This window comes from Bipolaris oryzae (assembly GCF_000523455.1).
Source record: "Bipolaris oryzae ATCC 44560 unplaced genomic scaffold scaffold_55, whole genome shotgun sequence".
In the NCBI taxonomy this organism is placed as follows: domain Eukaryota; kingdom Fungi; phylum Ascomycota; class Dothideomycetes; order Pleosporales; family Pleosporaceae; genus Bipolaris; species Bipolaris oryzae.
This window is the reverse complement of record NW_006911331.1, coordinates 73,528-100,952: the sequence shown is the minus strand read 5'-3', so window position 1 is coordinate 100,952 and position 27,425 is coordinate 73,528. Positions and strand designations below refer to the sequence as shown.

The 27,425-nt window shown below is 51.4% G+C and overlaps 9 protein-coding genes across 9 annotated transcripts; 5 read left to right on the top strand and 4 right to left on the bottom strand.

The window, feature by feature from the left end:
- Positions 1-356: 356 nt before the first annotated feature.
- On the top strand, positions 357-1,606 carry COCMIDRAFT_94008 (uncharacterized protein; the record flags this gene model as incomplete). Its single annotated transcript, XM_007689295.1, has 2 exons — positions 357-1,101; positions 1,203-1,606. The coding sequence occupies 2 exons, from the start codon at positions 357-359 to the stop codon at positions 1,604-1,606; spliced, it is 1,149 nt and encodes a 382-aa protein (XP_007687485.1).
- An 886-nt stretch (positions 1,607-2,492) lies between these two features.
- COCMIDRAFT_94005 (uncharacterized protein) lies at positions 2,493-4,662 on the bottom strand (the record flags this gene model as incomplete). The annotated part of the gene is made up of 3 exons (XM_007689294.1): positions 2,493-4,358; positions 4,409-4,436; positions 4,550-4,662. The coding sequence occupies 3 exons, from the start codon at positions 4,660-4,662 to the stop codon at positions 2,493-2,495; spliced, it is 2,007 nt and encodes a 668-aa protein (XP_007687484.1).
- A 354-nt stretch (positions 4,663-5,016) lies between these two features.
- COCMIDRAFT_4863 (uncharacterized protein) lies at positions 5,017-5,935 on the top strand (the record flags this gene model as incomplete). The annotated part of the gene is made up of 2 exons (XM_007689261.1): positions 5,017-5,405; positions 5,473-5,935. The coding sequence occupies 2 exons, from the start codon at positions 5,017-5,019 to the stop codon at positions 5,933-5,935; spliced, it is 852 nt and encodes a 283-aa protein (XP_007687451.1).
- Positions 5,936-11,038: 5,103 nt separating this feature from the next.
- COCMIDRAFT_93931 (uncharacterized protein) lies at positions 11,039-12,457 on the top strand (the record flags this gene model as incomplete). Its single annotated transcript, XM_007689293.1, has 2 exons — positions 11,039-12,287; positions 12,339-12,457. 2 exons carry the CDS (start codon positions 11,039-11,041, stop codon positions 12,455-12,457), a joined length of 1,368 nt encoding a protein of 455 aa, XP_007687483.1.
- A 1,063-nt stretch (positions 12,458-13,520) lies between these two features.
- Positions 13,521-14,690, bottom strand: COCMIDRAFT_36324 (uncharacterized protein; the record flags this gene model as incomplete). The annotated part of the gene is made up of 2 exons (XM_007689285.1): positions 13,521-13,845; positions 13,903-14,690. The coding sequence occupies 2 exons, from the start codon at positions 14,688-14,690 to the stop codon at positions 13,521-13,523; spliced, it is 1,113 nt and encodes a 370-aa protein (XP_007687475.1).
- Positions 14,691-17,249: 2,559 nt separating this feature from the next.
- On the top strand, positions 17,250-18,921 carry COCMIDRAFT_4859 (uncharacterized protein; the record flags this gene model as incomplete). Its single annotated transcript, XM_007689260.1, has 2 exons — positions 17,250-17,687; positions 17,737-18,921. 2 exons carry the CDS (start codon positions 17,250-17,252, stop codon positions 18,919-18,921), a joined length of 1,623 nt encoding a protein of 540 aa, XP_007687450.1.
- A 47-nt stretch (positions 18,922-18,968) lies between these two features.
- Positions 18,969-20,664, bottom strand: COCMIDRAFT_36322 (uncharacterized protein; the record flags this gene model as incomplete). The annotated part of the gene is made up of 3 exons (XM_007689284.1): positions 18,969-19,992; positions 20,060-20,273; positions 20,322-20,664. 3 exons carry the CDS (start codon positions 20,662-20,664, stop codon positions 18,969-18,971), a joined length of 1,581 nt encoding a protein of 526 aa, XP_007687474.1.
- A 1,778-nt stretch (positions 20,665-22,442) lies between these two features.
- Positions 22,443-24,761, top strand: COCMIDRAFT_4857 (uncharacterized protein; the record flags this gene model as incomplete). Its single annotated transcript, XM_007689259.1, has 2 exons — positions 22,443-22,824; positions 22,927-24,761. 2 exons carry the CDS (start codon positions 22,443-22,445, stop codon positions 24,759-24,761), a joined length of 2,217 nt encoding a protein of 738 aa, XP_007687449.1.
- A 787-nt stretch (positions 24,762-25,548) lies between these two features.
- COCMIDRAFT_36320 (uncharacterized protein) lies at positions 25,549-26,119 on the bottom strand (the record flags this gene model as incomplete). Its single annotated transcript, XM_007689283.1, has 2 exons — positions 25,549-26,058; positions 26,117-26,119. 2 exons carry the CDS (start codon positions 26,117-26,119, stop codon positions 25,549-25,551), a joined length of 513 nt encoding a protein of 170 aa, XP_007687473.1.
- Positions 26,120-27,425: the final 1,306 nt, after the last annotated feature.

Here is a 27,425-nt window from a genome sequence, read left to right as displayed (position 1 = left end):
GGGTGATCTGCTAATGTATTTGTGTACTCTATACGTCTTGACTGCTCAGTTGAGCCTATAATGTTGGTGGGTACGGGGCCAGTCCTCCTCGGAGCCTCATTACCCCGCCAAATGCGGAGAGCATGGAGGTGACGACTCAGTGGGCATCGCAGCAGCAGCAGCAATGGCGAAAACCGCTATTTGAGACAATCTAAGCGCCCGTGTCACCTCACTTCATATTATACTCAGCAGCTACTGCAAACAAGTCTGCATTTTCTTCTGCACGCCACCTCTAACATCACGCCAGCAAAAACGCTTCACTAAAACACACACACACACACACACTACTACCCGACTTCCAACCAATCAACTGAATTATGTCACAGCCTCATCAGCGCATCCTGGATTCGCACATCCATCTCTGGCCTTCGACAGCAACGTCATCTTCTGAACATGGCTGGATGACACCCAACCACCCTCTCGCCAAGCGTCACGGAATCTCAGACTACCTGTCCATTGCCTCATCACCACCCCCAACCGGGTTCATATATGTAGAAACAGACCGCTACCTACCATCACCTCTTCCCAGCGACATTTCTTCTTCCCCATCCGGCGAAAAAGAAATCGAAGAAGCGAAGCAGAACCTCTCACAATGGGCCGCACAGCCACTAGAAGAAATAAAATTTCTCCGACGAATCGCAGAAGCCAAACCAGATGACGGCGATGGATTTTCACCGCAAGAAGCTGAAAAAATGCTCGGATGCGTAGTATATGGCCCTCTGCACTTGTCGCCTGCTTTATTCCGTATCTACCTTGAACTAGCGGAGCAAACAGCTGGACCCAAGTTGTGGAGCAAAGTCGTGGGATTTAGGTACCTGCTCCAGGGAAAGGGTGACGGCGTCGTGCAGCGCATGTTGCAAGAGAATGAAGAGTCGTGGGTTAGTAACCTGAGTGAATTGAGACGCGGAAACAGTGGCAAGGGCTGGGCCTTTGATGTAGGAGTTGATATCAATCGAGACGGGACTGGACCCATGGAAGCGGTTGGCAAGTTGATTGCGAAAGTGAGACAGGAAGAAAAGAAAGAAGGCGTGGAAGAGGGAAAAGGGGTAAGATTCGTGTTGAGTAAGTGTCCCTCGTTTTTTTCTTCTCTTCAATTCTCCTACCTAAAAATGTTTTTCACTAATTGCAATGAACATTTGGGACTACTTGACTAACTATACCAGACCACCTCGCGAAACACCCCCTCTCCCCTTCTGCTCCAATCCCAACCCCCATCTGGATCTCCTCCATCTCCTCCCTCTCCTCTGATGCCTGTGTCTCGATGAAATTCTCTGGCGCTCTCAACGAATTCATAGACACCCCCAGCACCCCCTCTGACATCCCCACCCTCGTGAAAACCCTCTCTCCCTTCTTCAACCACGTATTCCAGTCCTTTGGCGCCCGCAGGATCCTGTTCGGCAGCGATTGGCCCGTGTGCAACGTCGGTGGGCCAAAGGGCGAAGCAGGGAATTGGTTGCTGTGGAGGGAAGTAGTGCAGGGGTGTTTGGAAGCCGGGGGGTTGAGCGAGGAGGAGAAGGAGAGCGTGTGGTGGGGGGCCGGGTGTGCGGCGTATGCTTTGGATGTGTGATTCGGAGTCCACTGAATTGGGACCGGAGGGGGGAAGGAAGGAAGCGGGGAAGAGTGAGGGGGTAAGGGGATGTTGAGGCTTGGTAGATGGTAAAGTGACGTGACATGACCTGATTTCGACTGCTCTTGCCACTGAATGAATTTATATTGCACACCTGCCCTCTTCTCGTAGCTGAACAATTTGATGTTCTACAATGTTCCTCTGCCTCGAAAAGTTGGTCATATAACCTGGAACGACCTGGCCAAAGGACCTACTCTACATACGGATTCATCCTTTCCACAACCTTACTTCCACACACACCCACACCCACACCCACAACTGACCCTCTATAAAGGAAAGAGAAGAAGAAGAAGAAGAGGAGGAGGAAGAGGAAAAAATTAAAGCAGGGAAACGATCAAAAATAATCTAATAAAGTTCACAAGACCGGCCTACTACAAATCGACAACATACTCTATCCTTTCACTCAGCATTCAAGCTCAAACCCCCCCTACATCCCTCCCCTTCTTATATCGACAAGTCAACAAGGCGTCTACCTACATACCCTTCTACTCCCATGCAACCCAACCCACCCAGTCCCACGCCGTCGTCACCCTCGGCATCTTCATTTCTTTACTACACACACATATATATATGTATGGATCCATGAACCAGCGTCCATATAAACACTCTTCGACATATCGCCCCCCCCCCCCCGCAAAAAAATAAATCGATTGAAGTATCAGAAAACTCCATGTGTGTGCGGCAACAAAAAAAAAACACAAAGGTGTGTAAAGCAAAACTCCTAAAAAATCCTTGAAAAAAAATTTCCGGGTATATACAAAATACTGCAAAGCAACTACTTTTCCCTTTTCCCTCCCTCCCTTCCTCTTTCTCTCCCTCCCCCCCCCTAAACATATACCCCTCCCCCCACACCCTCAAGCAACAACACCCCAAACACAGCCTTCCCCCCACCCTCTGCTCCCTCGCCACCCTCGCCACCCCCTCTCACAACACCCAAATAAGCCCCTAGTTCCTCATCATCCGTAATCTGCACCCCGACCTCTCTCCCCTCTCCCGACCCCTTGTACGCTATCAAGCCCTCCAACTTGCGTACTTCGGTTCCCGGGTGCTCGCGGGTAGCTAGGTTATGCAGTTCGGATATAGACGGAGAGTGGAGGATGGAGAGCCAGAGGGATTTTGTGGGAAAGGGGGTTGAGGAGTGGGGGTGGAGGCGGAAGTAGATTGGGAGCGGGGTGAAAGAGCAGGGAGTGGTGGAGGTGTTGGTGGTTGAGGCGGGATAGTATGTGTGCTGGTAGTGGGAAGCGGGTTGGTATTGTCCTGGTTGGTAGCGGGATTGGGATGGGTAGTCGGCGGTGGGGAGGACGGAGGCGTCGCTGGCGGCTAGGAGGAGGGAGGGGTCGATTTGGAGGTCTGAAGGGGCGGTCGGGTAAGATGGTTGTGGCGGTTCGTCGCGGGTGATGTTTGTGTGTGGGCGCTCTTTGGTGCTCAGGGTTGTGGGATGAGGAGCGACGACAGGCGGTGCAGGTCCTGGGCCTGGTCCCTGATGGACCTGGCGCTTCTTGTTTGGATCTTTGGCTGCGTTCTCCTGTTGTTGTCTCTTCGTGACATCTCGAGCCAGGACTTCGAGAGCTCTCAGTTTCCGTGCATAGTCTGGGTCGTTTTCGCCTTGCGAGAGCGCCTTTACTAGGTGCTCAGACTCATTGACCCAGGTCTGCTTCAGTTCTGTCCATTGCGCTTCTCCCGCCTCGAGTTTGTTCGTAAAGTGCGCTGTTCTCAGCTTTTCGGCGAAGGCGCTTCGTACGCGTCTCGTTTGCTCGGGGTTGAGACCAAGGATGTTCTTCGCGTCGGCGAGACTCATCCGTGTATTCAGGGTTCGTAGGCGCTTCGTGACATCCATGCAAATGACATCTAGCGACAGAGCCCGCTGGCCTTTTGGTCGAAATAACGCATCATGATTCTGTAGCACTTCAGGTTCCTGCTGGAAGACTTCCGTCAAATGTGTATTTTCCTTGATGAGCTGCTGTACAATCTGCGCCCATTTCTCAGGGCCAGCAATCGTCTTCTTGACAACGTCCTCAGCCTTGCAAATATCGAGAAAACGCTCTCGTAACTCGCGATACATATTGTTATCAAGACAAAGGTATGCCTTTGCTTCGTCAATGGTCGTCTCAGACGGAAATCGAGGAGGCTCGCCAGGCGCATCTGCAGGCAGCCCAGCCCAACCGCGAGTTCGCCTTCGTCGTTTCCGCGTACGCCATTTCTCGTCGCTCTCGGCCTGCAGTTGTTGCTGTCGTAATTGTCTCCGAAGCACATCCTCTGGGCTCAAGCCAACAGTGTCGGGTTCAGGGATTATAGGTCGTGCTTCTTCCGACTGTTCCGCAGACCCATCGCCAACCTGTTCCTCTTCCCCGCTCTCCTCCTCGCTTAAAGACTCCTCTGCTAGTATCGCGTTTCCAAGCTGATTTATGAGGCCTTTGCCAGGTATGACCTTGGCTGTCTTCTTCTTTGCCTTCTTCTGTATTCGCCCACCGGTCGCCGGTGCCTTTTTCGGCTTGGAGACGCGCTCTCTGAGTAGAAGCTTGAGTCTTAGCCGCAGACGGAGCAATTCGCGGTCGCTGATGTCGAACCCCTCAGCCTGCAGGTTGTCCATCATCTCCTTCTGAGTGCAATTTTGTTCCCATAGTTGCTGAAGCCGTGCGACGAGAGCGGGGTTTTTGTGCGCCGGATTCTGTTTGCTCGGAAAGTCCCATCGCTGCCATTTTGTCAATCGTAATGGAAAGAGACTGATTGCTGGCGACGCACCTTGAACTGCGTCTGGAACGCCCGCTTACTGTAGAAACACAGTCAGTATTTCCTTGTTCAAAGATAGACCAAAGAGGGTTCGATAACAGCTGCAAGGTGTACGGCGACCTGGACATGCAAAGGCGCAACAATCCCACATACCTAGGCGTAAACCCCCGAACCTCCCAATACGCTATGACTTCCTCCAGACTCTTCCGCTCCTCGACATAGAGGCGATAGCACACAGCCTCCTTGTCGTCCCAAGAATAAACCATTGATGCAGGTCTGCGACGCGGCCAACTAAACTATGACGGCAAACTATGGCAGGCGTTTCGCGTCCGTTGCGCAGTTTGCCAAGAACCCACCTCGGCATGGAATACACCGACGGCACTACTTCACCTCCTCGGACCTATTATCGTGGCCATTTGGCGCAGCGCGGCACATGTATCTCGTGGCCTCTTGAACGGGCCGTCATGGTCTCAATTAATCTGCCGCTTGTTGTGTAAGAAAATCCTATAGCCTATATACCTTTCTGCAACTCTCCCTCCCTTGAACCATATTCCTCGTACCCCGCTGTCTATTACTCCCCTCTCTGTTGACCCCACACTCCTACATCTACATACGTGACCATGTCGCACGCACGCAAGAACAGTCTATGGACGCCTCCCGTGGTGCAGCTGCCGAAGCTTCTGACCGGAAAATCCATGATGATTACCGGCGGCGTGACGGGCATTGGTCGCGCCATTGTTCTCGGATATCTGCAGCACGGCGCAAACGTCGCAGTGAACCACTTGGGAGACGACAAGTCCTCCTCACAGTACCAGTCTCTGATCGACGAAGCCTTCCACATCCTTGACGTGAGCAAAGAAGACGTAGAAAAGCGGCTCGTCGAAGTCCCCGGTGATGTCGGAAACCCGGAGACGGGCAAGAAGATGGTGGCAGCAGTGGTGGAGCGATGGGGTCGCTTGGATGTAGTCATAAGCAACGCGGGTATCTGCGAGTTCAAGGAGTTTCTAGAGTACGGACCCAAAAACTCATTTCGTATGCGAAAGAAAGTACTGGAGAGCTAACATATTATCTCTTAGTATCTCGGAAGATCTCTGGACCTCGACCCTAAACACCAACCTTACAGGCGCATTCCATACCATCCAAGCCGGCGCAAAGCAACTCTCGACCCAGTCGCCCCCAGGCGGCTCCATAATCGGCATCTCGTCCATTAGTGCACTGGTTGGAGGCGCATACCAGGGCCATTACACACCTACGAAAGCTGGTGTGCTCTCGCTGATCCAGTCATCGGCGTGTGCGCTGGGAAAACACAATATTAGGTGTAATGCCCTGCTGCCTGGCACAATCAAGACACAGCTAAATGAGAAGGATCTGGAGGATGAGGCGAAGAGAAAGTACATGGAGGGCAGGATACCTCTGGGCCGTACAGGTGTGCCCAGTGACCTTGCTGGTCCAGCCGTCTTCTTGGGCAGTGACTTGAGTTCGTATGTTAACGGAGCTCAACTGTTGGTTGATGGCGGGTTGTTTGTAAATCTGCAGTAGATGAAAAAAAGGAAACGCAATTGGATAGATCAATGAAATGTTCTCATGTCACTTCTTGTTCTGTGCCAACAAGCTCTGTGAATTTCCTCGCCTCCACCAAGGGTCCTCACTAGATTATGCAAACATACGAAGGGAATCCACGATGTGGACGTTACTGCGTCCATGCGTTATAGGCAATACAATACGCGAGACAAAATGGCAGAATACAACAATGTTGTTCACTTTGAATCGGAACAATCGACTTCCTACTTTGTGAACTTGAAGCCAGCCAAGATGAACAGCGTAAACGTCATATAAAAATGGCCTAATAACAGTGAAATGCCCACTTTTGTCCCCGGCATGGTGCCAACTCCGTCGCTGTGATACCCATGGGTAACGCCGATAAACACAAAATGCTACCTTGTCAACGATGCGCCTTCAACGTAAGACGCCGCATCGCTTTTGCAACGCTCATTACAGACCTTTAGATTAAGTAACCTGTAGTTATGTCAGAACATGATAAATGCATTCGTACCCGACCATCATCCGGAGAATTGTATGTGCAGCAATACACAAGCATTAGACAGAATAAATGTACTCACCTCAGCAATGCTCTGGCGCTCAATGTAGCTTTCCTGATTCACATCTCGTCCCACACGCCAATACACATCAGTGTAATCAGCGCAGTTCATCTCACGCAGGAACTGCTCATCATGCGTGATGACCAGCAACTGGAAGTTGGCCTGCTTCCTGCGGCTCTGGATGATCTGGGATAGAGACTCTGCAAGTCCCTTGATGTTCTGCTGATCAAGATTGGTAGTGGGTTCATCAAGCGCGATGAGGCCGCAGTTTGTACCGAAACATTCAGCAAGTGCGAGACGAATCACAATTGAAGCGAGGACCTTCTGGCCTGCAGAACAACGACCCCGCATGTCCATCTCGGTATCTTGCTTGACCATGGCAACACGGTAGTTGTATGTCCGGTTGCCTTTAGCATCACCGTCAGATGCAATGCGGATTGTATCCACGTCTGTACCCTGGTATGCATTCCGCCAGAGTTCAGCGATGATACGGTTGATTTCCTCCATCTTGAGCGTGTGGTACTTCATAATAGCCTTGTCTAGAGCGCCAGCATAACGACCCAAGTCTTCAATGGCAGCCTTGGTAGTCTCGACCTTGATGTGTGCCTCACGATATTGCTGCGCGGAATCTTTGTAGAGGTCCTTGTACTCATCCATGAGCTCGGTTAGCTGGTCGTCTTTGTTCTTCATATCACGTTCAACGCCCGTCTTCTCAATGTTCAGTTGACGGTACTGTAGATCCCAGTGCTCAGCCTCACGCTCGTAATGCTCTTTATCGCGCTCAGCGCCCTGCTCCTCAAGCTGTCGAATCTCTGATTCCAAGCCCTCAAGGGAGCGCTTTGCTTTTCGATACCGAAGGTTGTCGCTGATGGAGCGTTTGCTTGTCTCTGTATCGCGTATCGTGTCTTCGATCTTCTTGATCTTTCGAGTCGTACCGGTCATGTTTGCCTCTATGCGAGCAATCTCGCCTTGAAGATTCTCAATCTCTCGGTGAGTCTGAGCAAGTTGCTGCGGACCGCCACGTTCGATGTAGGCAACAATCTCTTCGCTCGCCTGGTTGAGTTGGCGAAGACTATCGGACAATCTTGAAGCTTCGTCGTGAGCCCGTTGAACACGCTCATTGCCACGACGGTTGACATCATCATACTTGTATTGCGCTTGCTCGATTTCAGGATCAATGTTTTCAATGTTCTGATCAAAGCTGCGCATAGCCTCTCTTTGCTTGTTGCTTTCTTTCTTTAACTCATCAACGCGGTCAGCGAGAGCACGCTTCTCCTTCAGCTTGGACTGTGCACTATTCAGTTCGGCGCTGATATCACGTACACTCAATTCAAGTGTGTTGATATTGCTGCGTAACTTATCTCTGGCCGCAACAAGCTGATCAAGTGCGTTCCTGACATCGCGGCTATCGTCAGAAACCTGCTTTAGGTCGGTCTGGATGGCATCGATTCCCCGCGACAGCCCAGCAGCCTTCTGCTTTTGTGCCAGCTCCTTGATTTCAGCCTCCAGCTCCTGTACTCTGTTGTAATATCCTACGATAGTTTGCACCTCTCTCGTCAAAGACTCGGCTTCTTGTTTGGCGGCCTCCAGTTCATAAACAATTGTATCTTGGTCTTCAAGTTCCTTGTTGAGAGTCTCTCGCTCCGATGTTAGCTTGGCGAGGTTTGCCTGCATTGTGGGAAGTTCAGTGTTACGAAGTCTGCTCGCCAGTTCATAGCTAGGTTTGGCGCTGCGAGCAGCCTCCAGCTCAGCGAAAATTTCGTCCGCGTTGTCCGCGTCCATGTTCTTCTTCGCTCTAGCGATGATGTCCTTCAGCCCTTTTATGAAACCGGCTGTAGTGAAATCTTCCTCGTGATCATCATGAAGAGTCCTTTTGCAGAGTCGGCAGATGTTGTGCTGCTCAGCGTACTCTAAGCATTTGCCCATGTAGTCAATTTGTGCCTCGAACTTGGCCTTGTCTGAGGAGACTGCTTCGTATTCCTCCTCGAGTTGTTGCAGAGTCTCGTCGAAATCTGAAATATCATCCTTCTGTATACATTTCTTGACTGAGGTTTCGTATTTCTGGAGCTCGGCGCGCTTCTGTTTCACTTGCAATTCTAAGCTGGATAATTGGAAGGTGACCTGATCCAGCTTCGATTGCGCAATGTCACGACGAGACGCAGCCTCCTTCACCTTCTCTGCCTTTTCAGAAAGTACCTGCTGGTAGGTTGACTCCAAGGTAGATGGGTCCCAGTCTGAATCAACGAGTTGGGAGATACGTTTGTCATGAACTTTCTTCATGGTTGCCAAGCTATGCTGCTGGTTCTGCAGCTCGTCTCGCTTCACGTCAATAGAGGCAGATTCCCGCGCTTGCTTTGATGCATCGCCAAACTCAGCAGTCAAGCGTTCTTTGCGGTCCTCCAATGTCCTCAAGTTACTCGAAGCTTCTGATATACGTTCATCAAACTGCTCTGAAGTAACTGTAGCTGTAGCATCTTGCAACTGCTTTTCGACATCTCGTTTCTTGGCTTCAAGGATGGCTTCACTGCCTTCGTCCGCCCTGATCTGGTTGATAAGTTTTTGAAGCTCCGAAATGCGCTTATCATTATTCATTATCTGGCTACGAGCGGACTCTTTGCTCTGACTGAGTCCAGATTTACGTGTGTTCAGCTGGTTGAGGATTTCTTGGGCCTCGCGCAGATCACGCTGGGATTCTTCCCGTGCTCGATCTAGAGCCTTGTTTTGGTCGCGAGACATCTTGGTCAAGATTTGCAGGAAGTCGGCTACGTGTTTCTCTGTGATATCGTAATCGAATCCTCGGATAGCATGTTGCTTTGCGGCTTCCTTGATTGCATTCTCGCGGTATTGAATCTGCTGCTCGTGCTGCTCTTTCTGTGCCTCGTATTTTCCAATCTCGCTTTGCTTTGCTCCTAGCACATCGCGTTTATCTTCCAGATCACCCTTGAGCTCAAGGTATTGCTCTTTGAACTCTGCAACTTGCGTGGAGTATGTAGCGACTCGCTCCTCGTACTGATCTAGCATATCCTGAAGCTCCTCATCTGACTCGGCCAGCTCTTTGAGACTATCTTGCAGCTCTGCCACGTTTTGCTGGTTGATACTGAGTGTCATGCGCTTGGCGTGTAATTGAGCAACGATTTGCTCAAAACGCGCAGCGTGGCTGTAAGCGTGGCTCGCTTTGTGCTGGGCCTCGGTGCACTTGGCATCCACTTCTGTGTACGTTTCGCGCAGCCTCTCGATCTCGTCAAAGAGTTTAGCCTGTCTATCCTCGCTCTTCTTTGCCCGCGTCTTGTCCTCTTTGGCATTGGCTTCGATGATCTTGAGTTGGCCAAGATCGGTGTTCCGCGCTTTCCTAATCATTTTGATGTTGTCAATCGCCTTTGTGTATTTCATGGCCTCGAAGATCTCGTCAAACTTCTTCTTGAGAGTGGCGGGGTCTGCCAATGGCCACAAGCTGTCTTCCTGGTGGCAGAAAATGACGTTCTCGAGTATAGCCTTAGATACGCCCAGGTATTGAGGGATGATTTGGTCGAGTTCGGCGACACGGGTCGAGATGGAGTGCTTTTCGCCATCCTTGATCATGAGCAGGGAACCCTCGAGCGTCTTCTGGCTGCGAGCGTTCTTCTTGACGGTGACCTGGAGATTGCGGGTGGCAACCATGCGAACGCCGGAAGTGGAGCGGAAGGACAGCTTGACCTGGGCGAGGAGCTCCTTTTCGTTGCGCAGCTGAGGGTCGTGGATGAAGGCGCCGCCGTTTTTGCTGTTTGTGGGGAGGTCGCCGGTGGTGGCATATTTGAGCGACTCAATGATGGTCGTCTTGCCGGAGCCGTTCCAGCCGACAATGAGGGTCAGCGGCGCGGTGAAGACGATGGTCTCTCCTTTTTCGGGGCCAAAGGAGCGGATGCCCTGGACCATCATGCGGTCGATCTTGGACATGGCGGCGGCGGCAGCGGGGGTGGCAGCGCTTGGCGGGCGCTGCACTCTCTTGCCTTCGGCCTCTAGTCTTGGTGGTGGTTGCGGCGGCGCTGGTGATGGCCCTGGTTGTGGTGGTGGTTGTGGTGGAGGGGTACCCCGTCGCGTCGTGCTGCCAGCGACACGTGACGGCAGCCTGGGATCTCTGGGCCAGACAGACGCGGCGTCACGTGACGAGAGTGATGACGTCGTGTCTGTGCTGTGAGGGCAGCCTAAGCAAGCATTGTGGCTGCGGGCGTCGGTGATTGTTCCCCCAAGCGCAGCCTTGCCGGTGAGGACAGGACAGCGGCCGCCATGACAGGCGCCGCCGGATGCTCAGACATCCAACCTCCCACCTCCTCCCAAAAATATTCCATCCATCACCAGCTCGGGCAGACGCCCTGGACCTCCCCGTGATCCCGCCCATCTGTACGACACCGCATGCTGAGTGCCGCTGCGGTGTACTGCGACGCCGCCATGGCGCAATACCCGAACGGTGGTGCTGAGGTACGCGCGACCCCACTTGCTGACTAGGCTGGGCAATTCTGAAGATGGTGACTTGTAGATGGGCCTCAACTCCATGGCTGGGATCCCGATGCACCCTCACCGTCCGGACCTCAGCGGTCTGCCAATGGACAATGTAATGCAACATATGGACCTGGACATGTCTTCGCTTGACGGCACAGACGGCCAGAGCAGCGCCTTCGCTTTTGCCGACCCACAAATGCAGCAGTCGGCCGTGCCACCAAACAACACCATGGCCACCGACATGCAAATGACGGGCGCCGGCGCAGGCCCGCTGCCTACGGGCTTCGGTGCTCCCAATATGAATCCCTCTGGCAGCACCCTCACCGAGTTCACAAAGCGTCGCAACTGGTCCCAACGCGTGCTCGAAGAGCTGCGCGACCTGCTGCACATTCTAACCCCCGACGGCAGAATCCTCTATGTCTCCGCCTCGTGCAAGTCGTTGACCGGCTGGGAGCCTTCGCATATCATGGGCCGCTTCATTAACGAATTTATCCACCCAGACGACATTGGAATCTTTGTTAAGGAGTTCAACGAATCTATCGCCTCCGGCAACCCATTGCGCTTCTTCTACCGCTTCCGCAAGACCGACGACTCGTGGGTCATCTTCGAGTCCCATGGCCACCCGCACCTTAGCAGCGACACAAACACGTTCGCGCCGCCAAACTCTATCAATTGTCGCGGCTTCTTCATGATGGCCCGCCCCTACCCGACCAAGAACGCCGCCCTCCTCGATTCCTTCCTCGAACACAAGATTGAAAACGAGCGTCTCATGAAGCGCATAGCCGAGCTCAAGCGTGAAGAGCAGGACGAGCAGGACGACTGGGCCAAAAAAGCCGACGGCGCCACAACCTCCATGACACCCTCCGAATCGCACGTCACCCAGAACATGAGCCAAGCAGATGCCGTATCATACGCACAAATGCCGCCGCCGGCGAAACCAGTAGTATCAAACACCGCCCTCACACGGCAAAACCTCGACGAAGCCCTTGCCGCAAGTAAGCCTGACAGCATCAACGACAAGATGGCGCGGTACGAGGGCGCGAACCATCTCGAGACAATCGAGATGCTGACCGGTCTCCGCTACAGAGACGGCGAGCGCTCTCAGGGTATAAGTACAGGCGATGCTAGTCCTAACCTCATACGCGGTGATGCAGGCATACAAATATCACTAGACCGGGACGGCAGAAACTCATCGGAAAAGAAGAAAAAGCTGAAGATTGCAGACGAGTATGTATGTACCGATTGCGGAACGCTGGATTCGCCCGAATGGCGAAAAGGTCCAAACGGACCGAAGACACTCTGCAATGCTTGTGGACGTAAGCAAACACCTCTCCCAAGTAACAAAATTGTATGCTAATCAACTACAGTGCGTTGGGCAAAGAAAGAAAAGAAGAAGCAACAAGGTCCAAACTCGAGCTTGCAAAGTGGCAGCGGCGTGATGCATACACCAGCAATGCCTATGCATAGTAGCACTGGCAGCAGTTGAGCCTTTGAAAGGCCACACATTCAGTCACTACCGATTTCCTTTCTCTCTTAGTTTGACTCAAAATCAGCGATTTGGTCAGGATCTAATGCGGCGTCTTGGGCTATATACTCTTTTGGAAATTTCATCACCGGGCTACATGGGACGGGCATATCAACGGCGTTGAATCTGTACACTTTATCATATACTCGGCTTTGTTGTTTCATTGCTGATTGGCAGAAAAATTCCCAAGACCATGGATAGACTCGGACCGGGCACGTGATACCACTGTATTTGCCGATTACAAGTAGCGTCAACATGTGTAGAATCCGTCTCTATCTCTATCACAGCGTATTATCTTTCTAATGAGTAGAATTTGAGTCTTTTCTTTTCTTTTTCTGTTGTGATAGCTGTACGTAGCGCATGTAATGTAGTCGTTCACATGACTTGAAATTCGTGAACGTGCCGATCGTCATTGCAGAATGCCGTTTCCACATCACACTTTCTTTCCGATTCTATGAGAGCAGAGTCACGAGAGTGGTTTCCTGCGGCCTTTCCCCCCCCCCCCCCTTACCCACCTGGCTATCTGCATCTGGCCCGTGTTTAGCGCTGTGCTTAAAAACACCACACTCCGTGTAAGTGGTCCATTTGAACAAAGAGCGCCGCTGACATCATGGCGCTTGCTATCTAGCTACGTTAAGCGAGCGGTAGAGCGGTCAAGAAAGCTGAGAGTATGTTTTCTTTTTCAGTGGATCTGTGGCTGTGACTCTGACTATTTGCTTTGTCACCCACTCATTTCCCTTTGGCTTGCTGGTCGCGTGAATCAGCCACATGTCTGTAAGTGATTCGTTCTTTCTTTGCTCATCACTCCAAGCCAGAAGGGAAGCTCGGCTCATTCTCTCGTGTTGTGTTCCTGGATTTGTTTGCGAGATCCCGCTTGATGTTTGATCACCCCAGACAACACCAGAAACCGCCGATAAAGTTATACTTTCGGGTAATTGGGTTTTAACTTTCGACTTCAATATTTACACTCTGCCTTGTTATGTTTTGCTTTTCCCCCTTTATTTGTAGACTAACGTTTCACCGCCTAGACCGGCATGCTGGCAGTAGACACAATCGGGCTCGATATAGCATGCACATCGCCCTCACCGCCAAATGAAACCTCACTCCCCCTGTGATCGACGATGCTGTTGTTATACCCATACGTCTCAAGTATCACGATCGAATTCGATTCCTGCCCCGCACTGTCGTGGCTATCATCGAGTGCGTCCTTCCTTGGCCTGGCTTTATTCCGCACCACAGAATGGAAATACCCAGGACGAGGCGGTGCATTTCTATGCCTATGATAACAGGCTATTCTTGTAAATGCTGGAATACACCCCACAATGATGACGGTTCCCAGCTCAGCGATACTGCGTAAAATGTGTCAGCCTCCTCTTGCATCCGACAGGAATGTCGCTTGTACTTACTTTACTATCGCACTCTGCGGGAGATGCCATGTGTAATCATAGCGTTGTGTTGTTACCACTCTGAAGTAAAGTCCAAGACCAGCGATACTCACAGCCAGCACGGCTGCAGCAAACACAGCAAAAACCTGAAGCTTCCTCTTGAGTTCTAGGCTTAGTGCCCAGATGGCCCAAATAGGCACGCACAGAGCCTCGATGTCGGATACAAGATTGACGACGCCAATGACTATGACCGGCGGCTTCCAGTCAATGCAGTGCCCGGGAAGCAGTGGGTTGCGCATCTTCGCAAGCGGCCAGCAGTTGAAGATGTAGAGGAAGAGGAGGACCGTATACGCGATTGCATTTGCGACCAGCGAGACCATAATGACCCAGTACACGGCACCGCGCAGCTGCGTAGTCAGGATCTTCTTGAGCTGCAGAAACACTGCAGCTTTGGCGAATCCCCCACTGATGGTATAGCAAATGACTGTGTTGTGGTAGCAATAGCTCCCATCCAGCAATATCGCAAAGTTGATATCCCACAAATGCCGCATGACACCCGTAGTGCCCGCAGTTATCGTCAGACTCGTCTGAGCAACGAAGGCGCACCAGGCGATGTACAACAAGACGTCTTCAATACAGATCTTGTGCATCCAGACATTGACGTAGACGCGTACAGCAACAAAGACAAGAGTAATGGCTTGAATGAATGCCGAGGCGATGATCACCGTCTTCATCCGGTCTGCAGGGTTCGAGAAGTTGGGCGTGATGCCCGGTGGTGGTATGCCCGCTGGAATCTTGCTGAAGTCCATGCTGATGTGGTTTTGTGCATTCTACCAGGCACTTTGCAACAGGTAGGCATATCCAGCAGCACCCATATATGTATTGATATGGAGACGACGGCATAGATGGGCTTGTAGTGCTGCTGAGAGAGATGGTAGCAGGGCTCATGTGTGATTGGGTACCCGTGGTGACGCCAGGAGCAATGGTGTATTCACAGCAAGGGATGTCCGAGTGGGGTTCGCCGGCCGCGTTTTTGCTGCTCTCTGGCTCGCGGTGCGTAAGAGGAGGGCTGATGGGAGGGGGGGCATTTGGAAGATGGTGGGTGTCGAAGATCCTTTGGTCATCCGCGGATTTAACGAGATCCAAATACATTTTGTGGTTTCATGCTTTGGATACTACATATATGGAATTCCGGATTTGGCTGTTTGTGCGACTCCACACATTGCTTGAAGTGAGGATTGAGATGGTGGTCTGGGAATGGTGTCTGTGTAGGTGTGCACACTCTGGAAAACTTGGGAATAACTTGCCACCGGATACGTTGAAAGCTGAATAGCAATGTTATGCACTACATGTTGCGCCCGTGGAATTTGCCGTGTACCTTGGTGTCAGCACTCATTCAGTGGCGTGGTGTGGTTCTGATGGCTAGTGTACCCGCCTACACCTTGGACTGGAGCACCCCCGCCAAGTTACAAAGCATGTCAATGTTGTCCCTTCCGCGGGTGATAAGCGTTCGTTCTGGCTACATGATTTATTTTTCAGCTCCAATCGTTCCTAGAATTTTATTTGTTGATGGGTGGTTTGCTGAAGGGATGGCCGTCTGGTAGACTAACATCGATCTCGCATATCTTTGTGTCACCATCGCTTCTGTAATCCGAGGAACCAAATCCACAGGGCCGGTTACTATATCAAATTCTCGTTGCTACCGAACTATCTACGTGTTTTTTCTCCTCTCTTCTTCTTCTCAAAAATCGAATTTGTTTTCGCTTTGTTGTCCACTCTTGATGTCACGACCAAGACAACGGTCCTACTATCGCGTGTGGGGGTCACGGGTCACCAAAAACTTGAAAATAAACCGAACTAGTGCTGAAAGTTTCATAAATCGCTTCGGAAGATGCCAGTGCCACGCGGTATGCAAAGGGGATCTTGTGGAAACGCGTGGGCCGGGGGTTTATGCACTAAGATTACTCGCATGTCCTCCGCGGACCGTGCCAGAACCCCTCTCGAGTCCCGGTTCCCCGTACAATCTTCTGATGAACAGCCGGTCCTGGTACCTGGGAAAAATAGCGCCATCGTAAGTAGCGCCCTTGCAACGCTTTATTGGCTGGTCATGCGCCCCAGACGCGAATGTAGTCTGATTGTGCACTTCCCGCCTCTCCGCCTCTCCGCCTCTCCGCCTCTCCCTGCGAACTATGACAATTCACGTACCAGAACCCCGCAGTATAACTTCTTGGCTTTTCAGTATCGACTGATTTTTTAGTGTTGGGGAGGCTTCGTATCGAGAAGTGGCGGCCTTAGTGGCGGCCACGCCGTGTATTGTTCTTTGGGACGACCTTGCTGCGTAGCTCAGGCTTCCAGTTTGCCGACGCAGCCACTGCGGAGTCGCAATACCTGAAGCCAATCCCCAGAATGCGCTGACAATAGGCGCTTTTGCTAGTGCAGATTTCTCCGTCTTAATGGAGGTTATATAGACGCCTGAATCCGAGTAACGGGCCCATTCACACATACCCTATTGGCCAAAACATCCCTTGCTAACAAACATTTACAAATACTCATATTTCTTATCTTCTTAAAACAGGAATGCATCGAGTGATGAGGCTGTAGTAGACCCTTTGAGATCACTCAATGAAAGAGGGCGTCTGCTAGTGCAAAGTCCCCACACAAACGCTGAGCTGGCGATGTACCCGTCTGCTTGGCTCTATCGCCCAAATATTTTTGCTTTCAAGGGCAATGTCATCTTGTACGAGACAAAACAAATTACAAGTTACGGTTTGCTCCGATATAGATGCCAGCGGAAGTTGCGATGAGAATGTACGAGCCGACCAATCACAGCCGAGCTCCGATCACAACACAGACGTTAGGCGGCCGCAGGTACTATGCCACGTCTAGAGATCTTCATGAGGCTGGATTTTAAACCATGGGCAATCTTCATAGGAATTATATGAAAGCAGAAATTTTGTGAGTATTGTGCTGGATAGAGAGTCTGTTATTTCATGAAAGATTCAAATTTGATAACCCATCATTGATAACTAGATTGATCAGTCGAATAACAAAGTGGTAAGTCCACAAACAGAATACTCTGTTAAAGCTTGATTCTACCCCCGCACGGTACACGAATCCTCTGGGGTGAAGGCACCGTGCAGATCTATCCCAAAGCCAAGTAAGCACGGCCTAATAACATATCAAGAGTACTTCCTCAGAGGCAATCATTCAATGCTAAGCCCCAAAGCCATTCCTTATGAGTAGTATAAGACTCAGGTCAGTATCGTACCTGAATTTCTGTTGCCATATTTCCTAGCACCAAGTCTGAACAGTTGTCTGTTCCCAGTCCAATTCTCCCCTGGGTATTCTACTTGGCAGTGTGCTACAATATGCTCTCTCATTTCGTCACTGCCGCTCCGCTCCTCATAGCAACAACACTAGCCTTGTGCCCTCCACCTGGCCGCATTCTCCCACCCCCATCACTGACTCCTGGTTCCTCAAATTTTACCATCCCAAAGGCCGTATTCCAGAACTTCACATTTCTGCAAAACACCTCTTTCGCAGTACAAGCCTCGATTGGCAATATCACAGTCTTCCAACATCAACACTCGGCACCTGGTCGCCAAGTAAATCAGCCGTTATTCGACACCCAAATCCGCATCGCCAGCGCCACCAAGCTCATCACTGCTCTCGCACTAGAGCTCAGTAAAGATGTCCTCAGCCTCGAAGATCCCATAACCAAGTTCGTTCCTGGGCTGAGCGAGGGCCTATACGGCGATGTGACACTAAAATCCCTGGCAGACCACACCTCTGGTCTTGGTAGATTCGTACGTCCAATTCCCTCTCCACACAGTATCCCACTAAACAATGCTTTAGGGATACGTAGGCGACTTAGCATACGGATGCAACGCCCCCCTCCTCGGCCTCCCCAACATCACCAACACCCTCCCAGGCTGCGACGCCGTACCTGGTGGCCGCGTCTGCACACGTCAACAAGTCCTCGATATGTTCAACAACCCAACTTACGCACCGCACTCCCCTAATTCACGCGCCCTGTACAGCAACATTGCCTACATACTCCTCGGCCACGCCCTCGAAACAGCACACAACACAAGCTACGAATCCGTCATTCAAACTCTCATCCTCGATCCCGCTGGTATGTCGAAATCGACATTCAAAGTACCTACAGATGACGGCGCAGCCTTACTCCCCCGCCGTCCCGAAGACAGCAGCTGGTTCGTCGCCGATTTTGCCAATCTGAACCCCACAGGCGGATTATGGTCCACACCCAACGACATGCTCAAGCTCCTCCACGCCCTCCAAACCAACATCCTGCTAAGCCGCAGCGAGCTCCGCGCCTGGATGCAACCCACAACCTTCCTCGGCTCAACCCAGCAATTCGTCGGTGTAGCATGGGAAATCTTCCGCATCACCAATCTCCCGCTCGCCTTTCCCCGCGCAATCGACGTGTACACGAAAGCCGGGGGCGTGCCGGGTTACGGATCCTACGTGGCGCTGATACCCGAGTTCGATGTTGCGATCACGGTGAATGCTGCGGGGGGCGAGACGTCGTATTCGTCGATTGAGCTGCTGGGCACGCTGGTGTCGGCCGTGGTGCCGTATGCAGATGCGTTGGCGCGGGTTCAGGCTGCAAACAAGTATGCGGGGACGTACAAGGCGCATGGGTCGAATGATACGGTTGTGCTGTCTGCGTCGTCTGGGCCGGGGCTTTCGGTTGATGCGCTGACGGTTAATAATGTGCCTGTTCTAAGGGCGTTGGCTGCGGGTCAGGGAGTTCGGGGTGAGAATTTTAGTCCGAGGCTGTATCCTACTGATCCGGATTCTTTGGGGACGGGAGAGGAGAGTTGGAGGATGTTGCTGGATCAGAAGGTGCCGGCGAAGAAGCTGTGGGGTGGGCTTGAGTGTATGAGTTGGAACTTGGGGGATCCGGCGAGGTATGTTGGGGAGCCGCTTGATACTTTTGTGTTTCATGTGGAAGATGGGGAGGTTGTTAGTGTTGAGTTGCGTGGTTGGAGGGTGAAGCTGGACAAGGTTGATTAAGTTGTTATTCACTGAAGAGGATATAGAGATAGAAATGGAAGATTTATTTAGTAGTCTGGAAAGTCTGTCTCCACGTCCTTTCTCCATGATTGGAGACCTCCCTTGATGTCACCAATATACCGCTTCCCTCCCAAATCGAGACCGAGTTCTTTCATCTTCTTGACAGTTACTTGTGAGTCGTTTCCTAGTCTGCATATCACAAAGATAGGTCGCTCAGACTGCTTCAATTGTGTGACCCAGTCATTTTCTTCAAAATCTCCCCCATTATGCCCTTTGTTGGCGCCTGGGCCTGGGGTACTGGACACAGTCGAAAAGGGCACATTCATACTACCATCGATATGGCACAACTCAAACTGCACCTTCTCTCGTACATCAACGAGAATATGACTATTCCTGTTCGAAACTGTTCCTGTATGAGGATTAACCCCAGAACGTAATCTGGCGTAATTTTGGGCCGATATGCGCTCTTCTGGGGAGAGTAGATTGTTGGGCGCAAGTACGCTGCCACAAAACTGAACATAATCCAAGCTTCCATACTCTAGCGCTTGTTTGGTGACTGTCGCACTTGCTGAACAGGAAGCACATTTTGCCTTTCGACTTCTCAGGCGTATAGAGCGGAACATGGGATTTGAGTAGGCAGAGAATATGAGGAGGCTTGGTGGATCTGCTGGTGTTGCAGATGGTGTTTTTTGGGTCAAGACCTTGATGGCTTCCAAGGCTTGCAGAACACCCATGACACCAACAACTGGACCTAGAATCCCACCGTCGCCACAGGATACAACAGACTCTGGCGGCGGAGGCTTTGGAAAAACACAACGGTAGCAAGGGCCTCCATTGAGATCACCAGGTGGTAATGGTGGGTTATTGAGGACCATCAGCTGGCCATCAATACGGAGGGCTGAAGCTGAGACAAGCGGTTTGCCCAATAGGACGCAAGCATCTGATATCAAGTAGCGCGACGCTGGGGTATCGGTGCAATCTAGGACCAGGTCATAGCCACCGAATGTTGATATGGCAGACTCAGGACTCAGTCGAGATATATGTGGAACCAAGTTAATGTTGGGATTAAGTCTAACTGACGGTCAGTTATGCATCTCGTGAAGCTTACAAGTGTGTTTAAGTTTATAGGTAGACGCACGACTTTAAGCCGACCATTGCACTTTCAACCTTGGTCATCCCAACTCTTGCGGTGGAGTGCAGGATTTGGCGGTGTAGATTGGATTCTTCAACCACGTCGCCGTCGACCAAACCAACAGTGCCGACGCCCGCTCCGACCAAGTATGCGGCAGCTGGACACCCGAGACCGCCAACACCTACAATAAGTACGCGCGCACTTTTTAGGCGAAGCTGTCCTGCAGCCTGTGAGACCTCTTGCACCAGTCATTGGTATTTGCACTTACCCTGAAGCCCAATCTCGGGCATGATCAGCTGTCTTCCATATCTCTTGTATTCGTCCCTCTCCAGCTCCCACTTTTGGGCCTCCTCTGATTCAGCATGCTTCACTTTCTTTTCTCCCTGATCCAGAATAGCAAAAACTTCGGAACGAAAGTCGTCCGGTACACCAAAGTTCATATCATGATCCAATGGGTTGGTCGGGTCCGTGGCCAATGGCCGTTTCTGAGGAACAACTTTGGATGGCTGGTTTTGGTTTTGCTCAGCTTCGGCGAGCTGTTGGCGTAGATCCTGTAGTGTGGCTTCGCATGCTGCAATTTGCTTGCGCAGAGAACTAATAACTGCTGTCATGTTGGCGCGTGGTCGAGAGACATCCAACGCCCGTGATTCCTGGATGCGTGCAGCGGCCCGGTGTGGGGTCAGGGAGACGCTAAACTGAATTTGAATTCAAGACACGTGCACCAGATTCCCTCACAGACACAAGCGCATGTAAGCATATGGCGGGAGATGAGCAAGCGTGGCATCGTTGAATTCATCAAGGGCTGCATGCGGGTGTATGTCATGGCGAGATTGGAGTACTCTGTTGTTGAGGCCAGTCTGCGCATTCAGAAATCGAAGCACCAACGACAGTGACGCTTACTTCATGAACTGACCTGAGTGATAGTATAGGTTAACACAACTAGATGTAGCGAGACTTCAAGTTTCCCAGAGATTTGGATCGGAATTGCTTGCAGCCGTGATCCTGTTCATCGTATGGCTGCACGCGTAGTCTCTGTAGTGGGATCAGCCTGTGTGGCAAGTCATCAAACCATACCATTTGTGGCGAATCTCATTGATTGGGGGGGGGGGGGGGGCCCGAGGCTGCACCGTCATCACAAAAGTGTGATGAATGGTGTAAGGTGAGAACGGAAGATCTTTTAATGGAAGCATTATTTGTACCATACACCGAGACCATCTCATGCTCGTACAAGGATATAGTCTGTAGGGCGTGAGGCACGACCGCCCCCATAACATCCAGAACGGACACTATAAGGAGAATTTTATGACCATAACAGCAGCCAGATGGGGAATATTGCATCCTTTTTTTCGAATGTCTCCCGCTAACGTAAGCAGAGGGCGTTCCTCTTGTAAGCATTTGGTAGACTTGGGCAGCCCCTTCAGGTCATTTCAGCCAATTGAGGAATCTGGCAGCTCATGGCAGACCAATCCAAACCTGAGCACATTGCAAACCGACTAGCCTCAGATCTTTCCACATTATGCATGGAAAAACCTTGTCATGCATGCGCTTGGATGCCTGGCCGGGTGGCTGAACGGGAGGGTGGGCGCAGGCCCACAGCTGCCACGATCACGCGTCTCGTATGTGTGAGCAAGTTGAAAAAGCCAACAGTATGTGGGCAGCAATTTGGCTTTCCGCGGACCTCCGAATTTTCAGGGAATGGATGTTGATTCGGGGTGGCTGATACTAGGAAAATATTCGGGCACTAAGTAGCCAGGTAATTCAACATGAGGAACAAAAATGCAGTGTTTCGCAGATAAAGCCAGCCACTCGATATTGACGGCTCCAAGTAAGCCAATGAGTGGAAAGTATGGCTACGGCCCATCAACTGGCGACCCAGGGGTTCGGGCGCGGCAATAGCTTCTAGCCATGTAGATCTAGCAACCCATTTTCCATGTCAGCAAGTGTTGATTCGATCGACGTCAGCATAGATGATGTATCCTGCCCCTGTTGCAACCCCCAAAAGTCAAACTGGAGGCTGTTGGTGTCGCCGAAAGCTTGTGACCCTGCGAATACCACTCGCAGGTCCTGTGCTATGCAATGAATGCCTAAGTGGCGCCTCCACTACTCAAAGTTAGATAAAGGGCTGGCTGTCCACCGCAGAGGCGTTGAGCAGCCTGCACGCGGTACACGCAGGGCAGCAGCAGACCTTTTCGTATCCTGCCAGTACTATTCGATAAAAGGAAGTTCAGCTGGCCGCACGACAGTGATAGCCGCCACAGACCTGTCGCAGTCACAGAGCCGTACGGCTGCTAGTCTTGCCGCCCTGCCCCGCGGGTCGATCTACCCCTCTCTGGCGACCCACGCACTTCTCGTATTCTCGATCACCGTCTTCTTTCTCAACTACAACGCCATGGTTTCCGTTTGCGCGACATGCAAAGGCCTGCAGAAATACCCCCACGGTCTTAACGGCACCCAGGATAGCAGCACAGAATCTTTGGTTTGGGTCAACACCAGGCTATCAACGCTAAGGTCAAGTTCAAGTGCCTGTCGCGCATGCGCACTTCTACTAAATGGCATTTTGCCATATTGCGACCGATTTGCTGGCGTAGACGAGGATAGGATCCGAGTGACTGCCGAGTCGTTCAACCCCAAACCAGACAGGAACCTCCAGGATCATCTCTCGGTCGAGCTTCGATGGAAGGACAACGAAGACCACGACGAATGTCAAAACGAAACCCATGAAAACGCCACTGGCTACGCAGATCTCAAACTAGAGTTCTTCACAGATGGAGGTATGGCCCGCTCTTTTTGATACATGGCTTTTGTTTTCAACGATCACATGCTGCTGGTTCACCAATTTTGCAGAAATGTATGTAGTACTGACGTCAGTGCAGATGGTCAATCTCCTTTCTCTGCCATTGGAAGAGGTCGGCAACTAGCAGAGACTCCATTGCAGAATACTGGTTTGATGATAGCACGAAGTTTGATAAAGAATTGTCTAGACAACCACGCTACATGCAGTCGAAGAAGTAAACCCACCACGCTACCAAAGCGCGTCTTGGACTTGTCGGCAGGCGACGACGCCAAAACTCTGCGACTGCACGAAAGTGAGTATATACAAGATGAAAGAAGATATGAACATGGTGAATACATTACCCTGAGTCATGTTTGGGGTACGACTAAAGGCATACCCATGACAACTTTGGAAACACTAGAGTCTTACAAAAAGTGTATCCCTTGGTCAATCCTACCTAGAACTTACCAGGAGGCAATCTTGCTCACTCGAGCACTTGGTTTCCGGTGGCTATTCATTGACAGTCTTTGTCTCATACAAGACGATGTCCATGAAAGGCTTGAGGATTCGCTCAGGATGGATGAAATCTTTGGAGACGCTTTCTTGACCATTGCGGCAACGTCCGCACCCGACAGTAGTAGCTACCCACTATTTCCCCTCAAGACACAAGCCCTCAAGATTCAAGCAGCCGATGTTAAAGGTTCAACACATAAAATTAACGTAAGAGAGCAGCCGAGCCACTATAGCTTCAAAGCACCTTCCAATGGCAATGCACACATGAATGAGTGGGAATTGCCCTTCAACATTACCGAAGAGGCAAATGCGGACACGCCCCTTTTAGTCCGTGCCTGGCCTTACACCGAACGCATGCTATCCACCCGTGTGCTGCATTTTACAAAAAGCGAAATGATACTTGAATGCCGTCAAGGCTACCAATGCGAATGCGGACGCATCGAAGACAGCGCATTTGACTCGCGACCTACTGATCAGGTCAAGCAGGAGTTTGGCAAGGTCCTTGCGGAAAATCTGCATCAACCGCAACAGAATAATGGTAACAGCAACCTGGGCCACAACCGGATGGACAGTGTCACTAACCAATTAGCCTCTACCAACCTCACGAATGGCGCGCACCAAGAACTATCGCGGAAACGCGAAGAAACGCTACAGCTTTGGTCTTGCATGATTACAGAATACACGGCAAGACATCTGACATACGACAGCGACCGCCTCATCGCCGCAGCAAGTATGGCAAAAGCATTGTCACCCACATTACAGTCAGGATACATTGCAGGCCAGTGGACTTTCAGTACACTAGGCCTCCTCTGGTATCCTAACGACAGCTCCTGCTGCCGACGCCCGCAACTCGGACAAGGCCAGAATGTCCCAAGCTGGTCCTGGGCCTCCGTCGAAGGCGCCCCAATCTTCTTTGACAACACAAGCGCAATGGATCTCGCATGCAGAGCCTCATTTGGCCCAAAGGGCAAACGGGCAAGCGCCTGGTCCCCCATCATGGGCGAGCCGCTCGAACTATCCGGCGCAATGGCAACAGAAGTCGTATTTCACACCTCCTCAAAACCCTCGCCGCAACAACCCTACTCGTATACGCTAGCCCGCAATGGGATGTCCGTCGAGTTCACACCAGATGTCGTTCCGCCCCGCGACGAAGACGCACTGCGGGATGGCGAGACTCTTGTCTGTGTCCTCGTGAGCATGACGTTCCGCTCGTCAATCGTCGGTGTTGTACTCAAGTCTTCGCCACCAGGAAACAACACGTATCGCCGTGTTGGTCGCTTTGAATGCTACGAGTGCACGCCTGAGGGTATAGACGAAGAGATGAGTGAGGATGCCGAGGCATTGTTCGAGCATTGGTTCCCGGAGATTCAGGATATGACGCAGTTGGACAATTATCCGCAGCGCACTTTTACGGTTGTGTGAGGGACATTAGATTTGGAAGGAAAATGTAGCATGGCTGGGATTTGGTCACGTGATTTCGGGGTTTATCTGGAGAGTTCGGGAATGAGATATGAGGGAATGTCTCTTCTATTCAGCTTTTTTCTTGTATATGTACGATACCCAGACTTCACTTTGTTGGTCGGTTTCCAATTTAGTGAGATCTTTCTTTCATGGTGCTCTCTTTTGAGGAATTGGGAAACATGGGGTTACTACTAGATTTGATCATGTATTTGGTATCGTCTGTCAAATGTTTACGATCATACTAGGCTTCCAAGTCTTCTAGAAGTTTTACCTTGTGGTGGGCTGGATGTACTAACGAAAAAAAAAGAATATGAAGGATCGTGAGGGGTGTTTCTCATTGAACTATGAATTGAAATTCTATCATATAGCTATACGCGACTTGGAGATGTTCCAGTGGCGTGTATAATTGCACGATATATGAGCAAGCAATTATCTTTGTGTTTCGGGACTCCAAGATGCCTTGCCTATGGTAACGGTATGCGGCATAAGTTTCTGGCCTTGTGGCCTCAGTTTCGTGTCATATGCATGTCAGGAGCGCCGCGTAATCCTTCCTATAGATACCGCAGACGATAGTGATGGGCATTGCACTGAATTGCCGCATCTAGCCTGAGCAAGATGACCAATCGTTTTTTTGTTGCGATGGCTGATGCGAAGGCACGCATGTGTATGTGTGTGGGACGGGCAAATTTATCGCTACCGTCTAGCGAGCCCGGTATGAGGGCGGATATTCGTGTCCAACAGGTTGGCTTCATTGCTGGGCAAAATCTGGCCTGACCTCCATGTTGGTCTGTACATGGCTCTTCAACGCCGCCCACCGGTCCTTGACAGCGTCAGCCCCATTTGTGCTCGCTGTGGTCAATTGAGCCAAGTTTGCATTGAATCGCTCCTTCTCGAGCTTCTCGAGTTTTTCCTTCCTCTTCTTGGCACCTTTTGTGCGCTTCATGCTCTCCATTTTTTGTTTTGGCTGTAATATACGCGCCTGGCCAAGCTCGACGTCGCCGTCTGTTTCTCCACCGGGAAGCGCATCCGCGAGGGACTCGAGGTTGGCAATGAGCTTGTTGTTTGGGCGCCTCCGCTTCTGCGTCTTGGCGGAGGATTTTTCAATCTTGGAAACAAAGGATGAATGCTTAATTCTCTGTTTGTCGCGCTTACTCGAGGGAAAAGATGACATGTCGTCGGGCTTGGGTAAGACCGCAGTGGTAGGGCGGGCGACACGAGCCGACTTTGCGCGCGCCGTTGTGCGCTTCTTGATGGGAGCCTGGGGCGCATGGTCAGTGATGCTTTTTTGTGTATATGGCAGGCCGAAGGAAACATACCATAGTGGTGCGATGGCGTTGCGAGTGTTTGACAAAGTTGGGGACGCAGTCGCAGAGCCTCGCCTGGCTGTCAGAAAATCCTTGTCGATAAGGAAAGAAGAGGATTCCATGTTCGGAAGCCCCCACACCCGACCACCTGCGACGTCGCGCACCTTGTCCTCTTTGGCGTACGTACAACCTCACCTGCGTCATACAGTTCCTTGTCCCACCACATACCCGCGCGCTCATCGGGCTTCAACTATGGCTACACCTGCTCTTGTGCATCCCAACATCAATGCAACCCCCGCGCGGGCTAGGGTCGGCTCAATCCGCCGTGGAACATGATGATACTTTTCGATTCCGATACTCCCCTTACTGACTCATATCCGATGGAGCCTCCCTCGTCAGCTATGAAATCCGCCCATGCCTGGCGGCCTTCGCTGTGAACACATCGCTTCTTGGTGGCTGGCTGTGTTTGCCTGAAGTCCGAATCATGTATCTACCACGAGCATAAGCGAACACCATCGAAAAGTCCGCGTGGCCTGAGGAAGCTGCCCTCCACTCTTATCACATCTTGCCAGGCTCCATGTTCACGCAGCATGACCGTTGGGGCCCTTGGCTTGCCCAACTCCACCATCGGACTTCGCTAACCACAACCTATCCTGGCCAACATACAGCTGACTTCAACCCACACCAACACGTACAACCATCTTCATCCCCGTTACGCTACGTGACACTACGCCATTCTAATATCCGTTTCTTTACTCAGGATCCCATGGATCCCATTCACTATCTTTTGCCTTAGCCGTGTCAGTGTACGTGGGGTATAATTGCTTCTCGGTACTTGAAACCTACACTGAGACGAACGCAGTGGCCTGGAAACCCTGGCGTACACTGAAAATCACTAAAACGGCCTCTAAGAGACCCTTGCCCTACTGTGGCGTCATTTGAGGTACCAGCATCGCGGAATCTGGACTCAGCTCCACGGCAAATCTCCACCCTGGATGCCGGCACAGGTCGTATTGATATGCATCAAACTTATCCCTTCCTAACACTTCCTGCCTCTCTATTCGCTCTTTTCAGCCTTCTCTTTCGTTGCCACTCCCATTTACGGCCTGCTTGGCAAAACCTTATGGATCGCACATCCTTCCTCCCGCGACAAAAGGCAATCATTCGCGGGGACGGGGAGACGCGTACATCCTGGTGATCCGGACTCTAGAAAAGTATTACAAACACCGCATCCCAATGTCCGAAAGTTGGACACATCGGACTTCCTCCATGTGCACATGGCCACTAAAATGCTACTTTGATAAAGACTAATTGTGCTCAA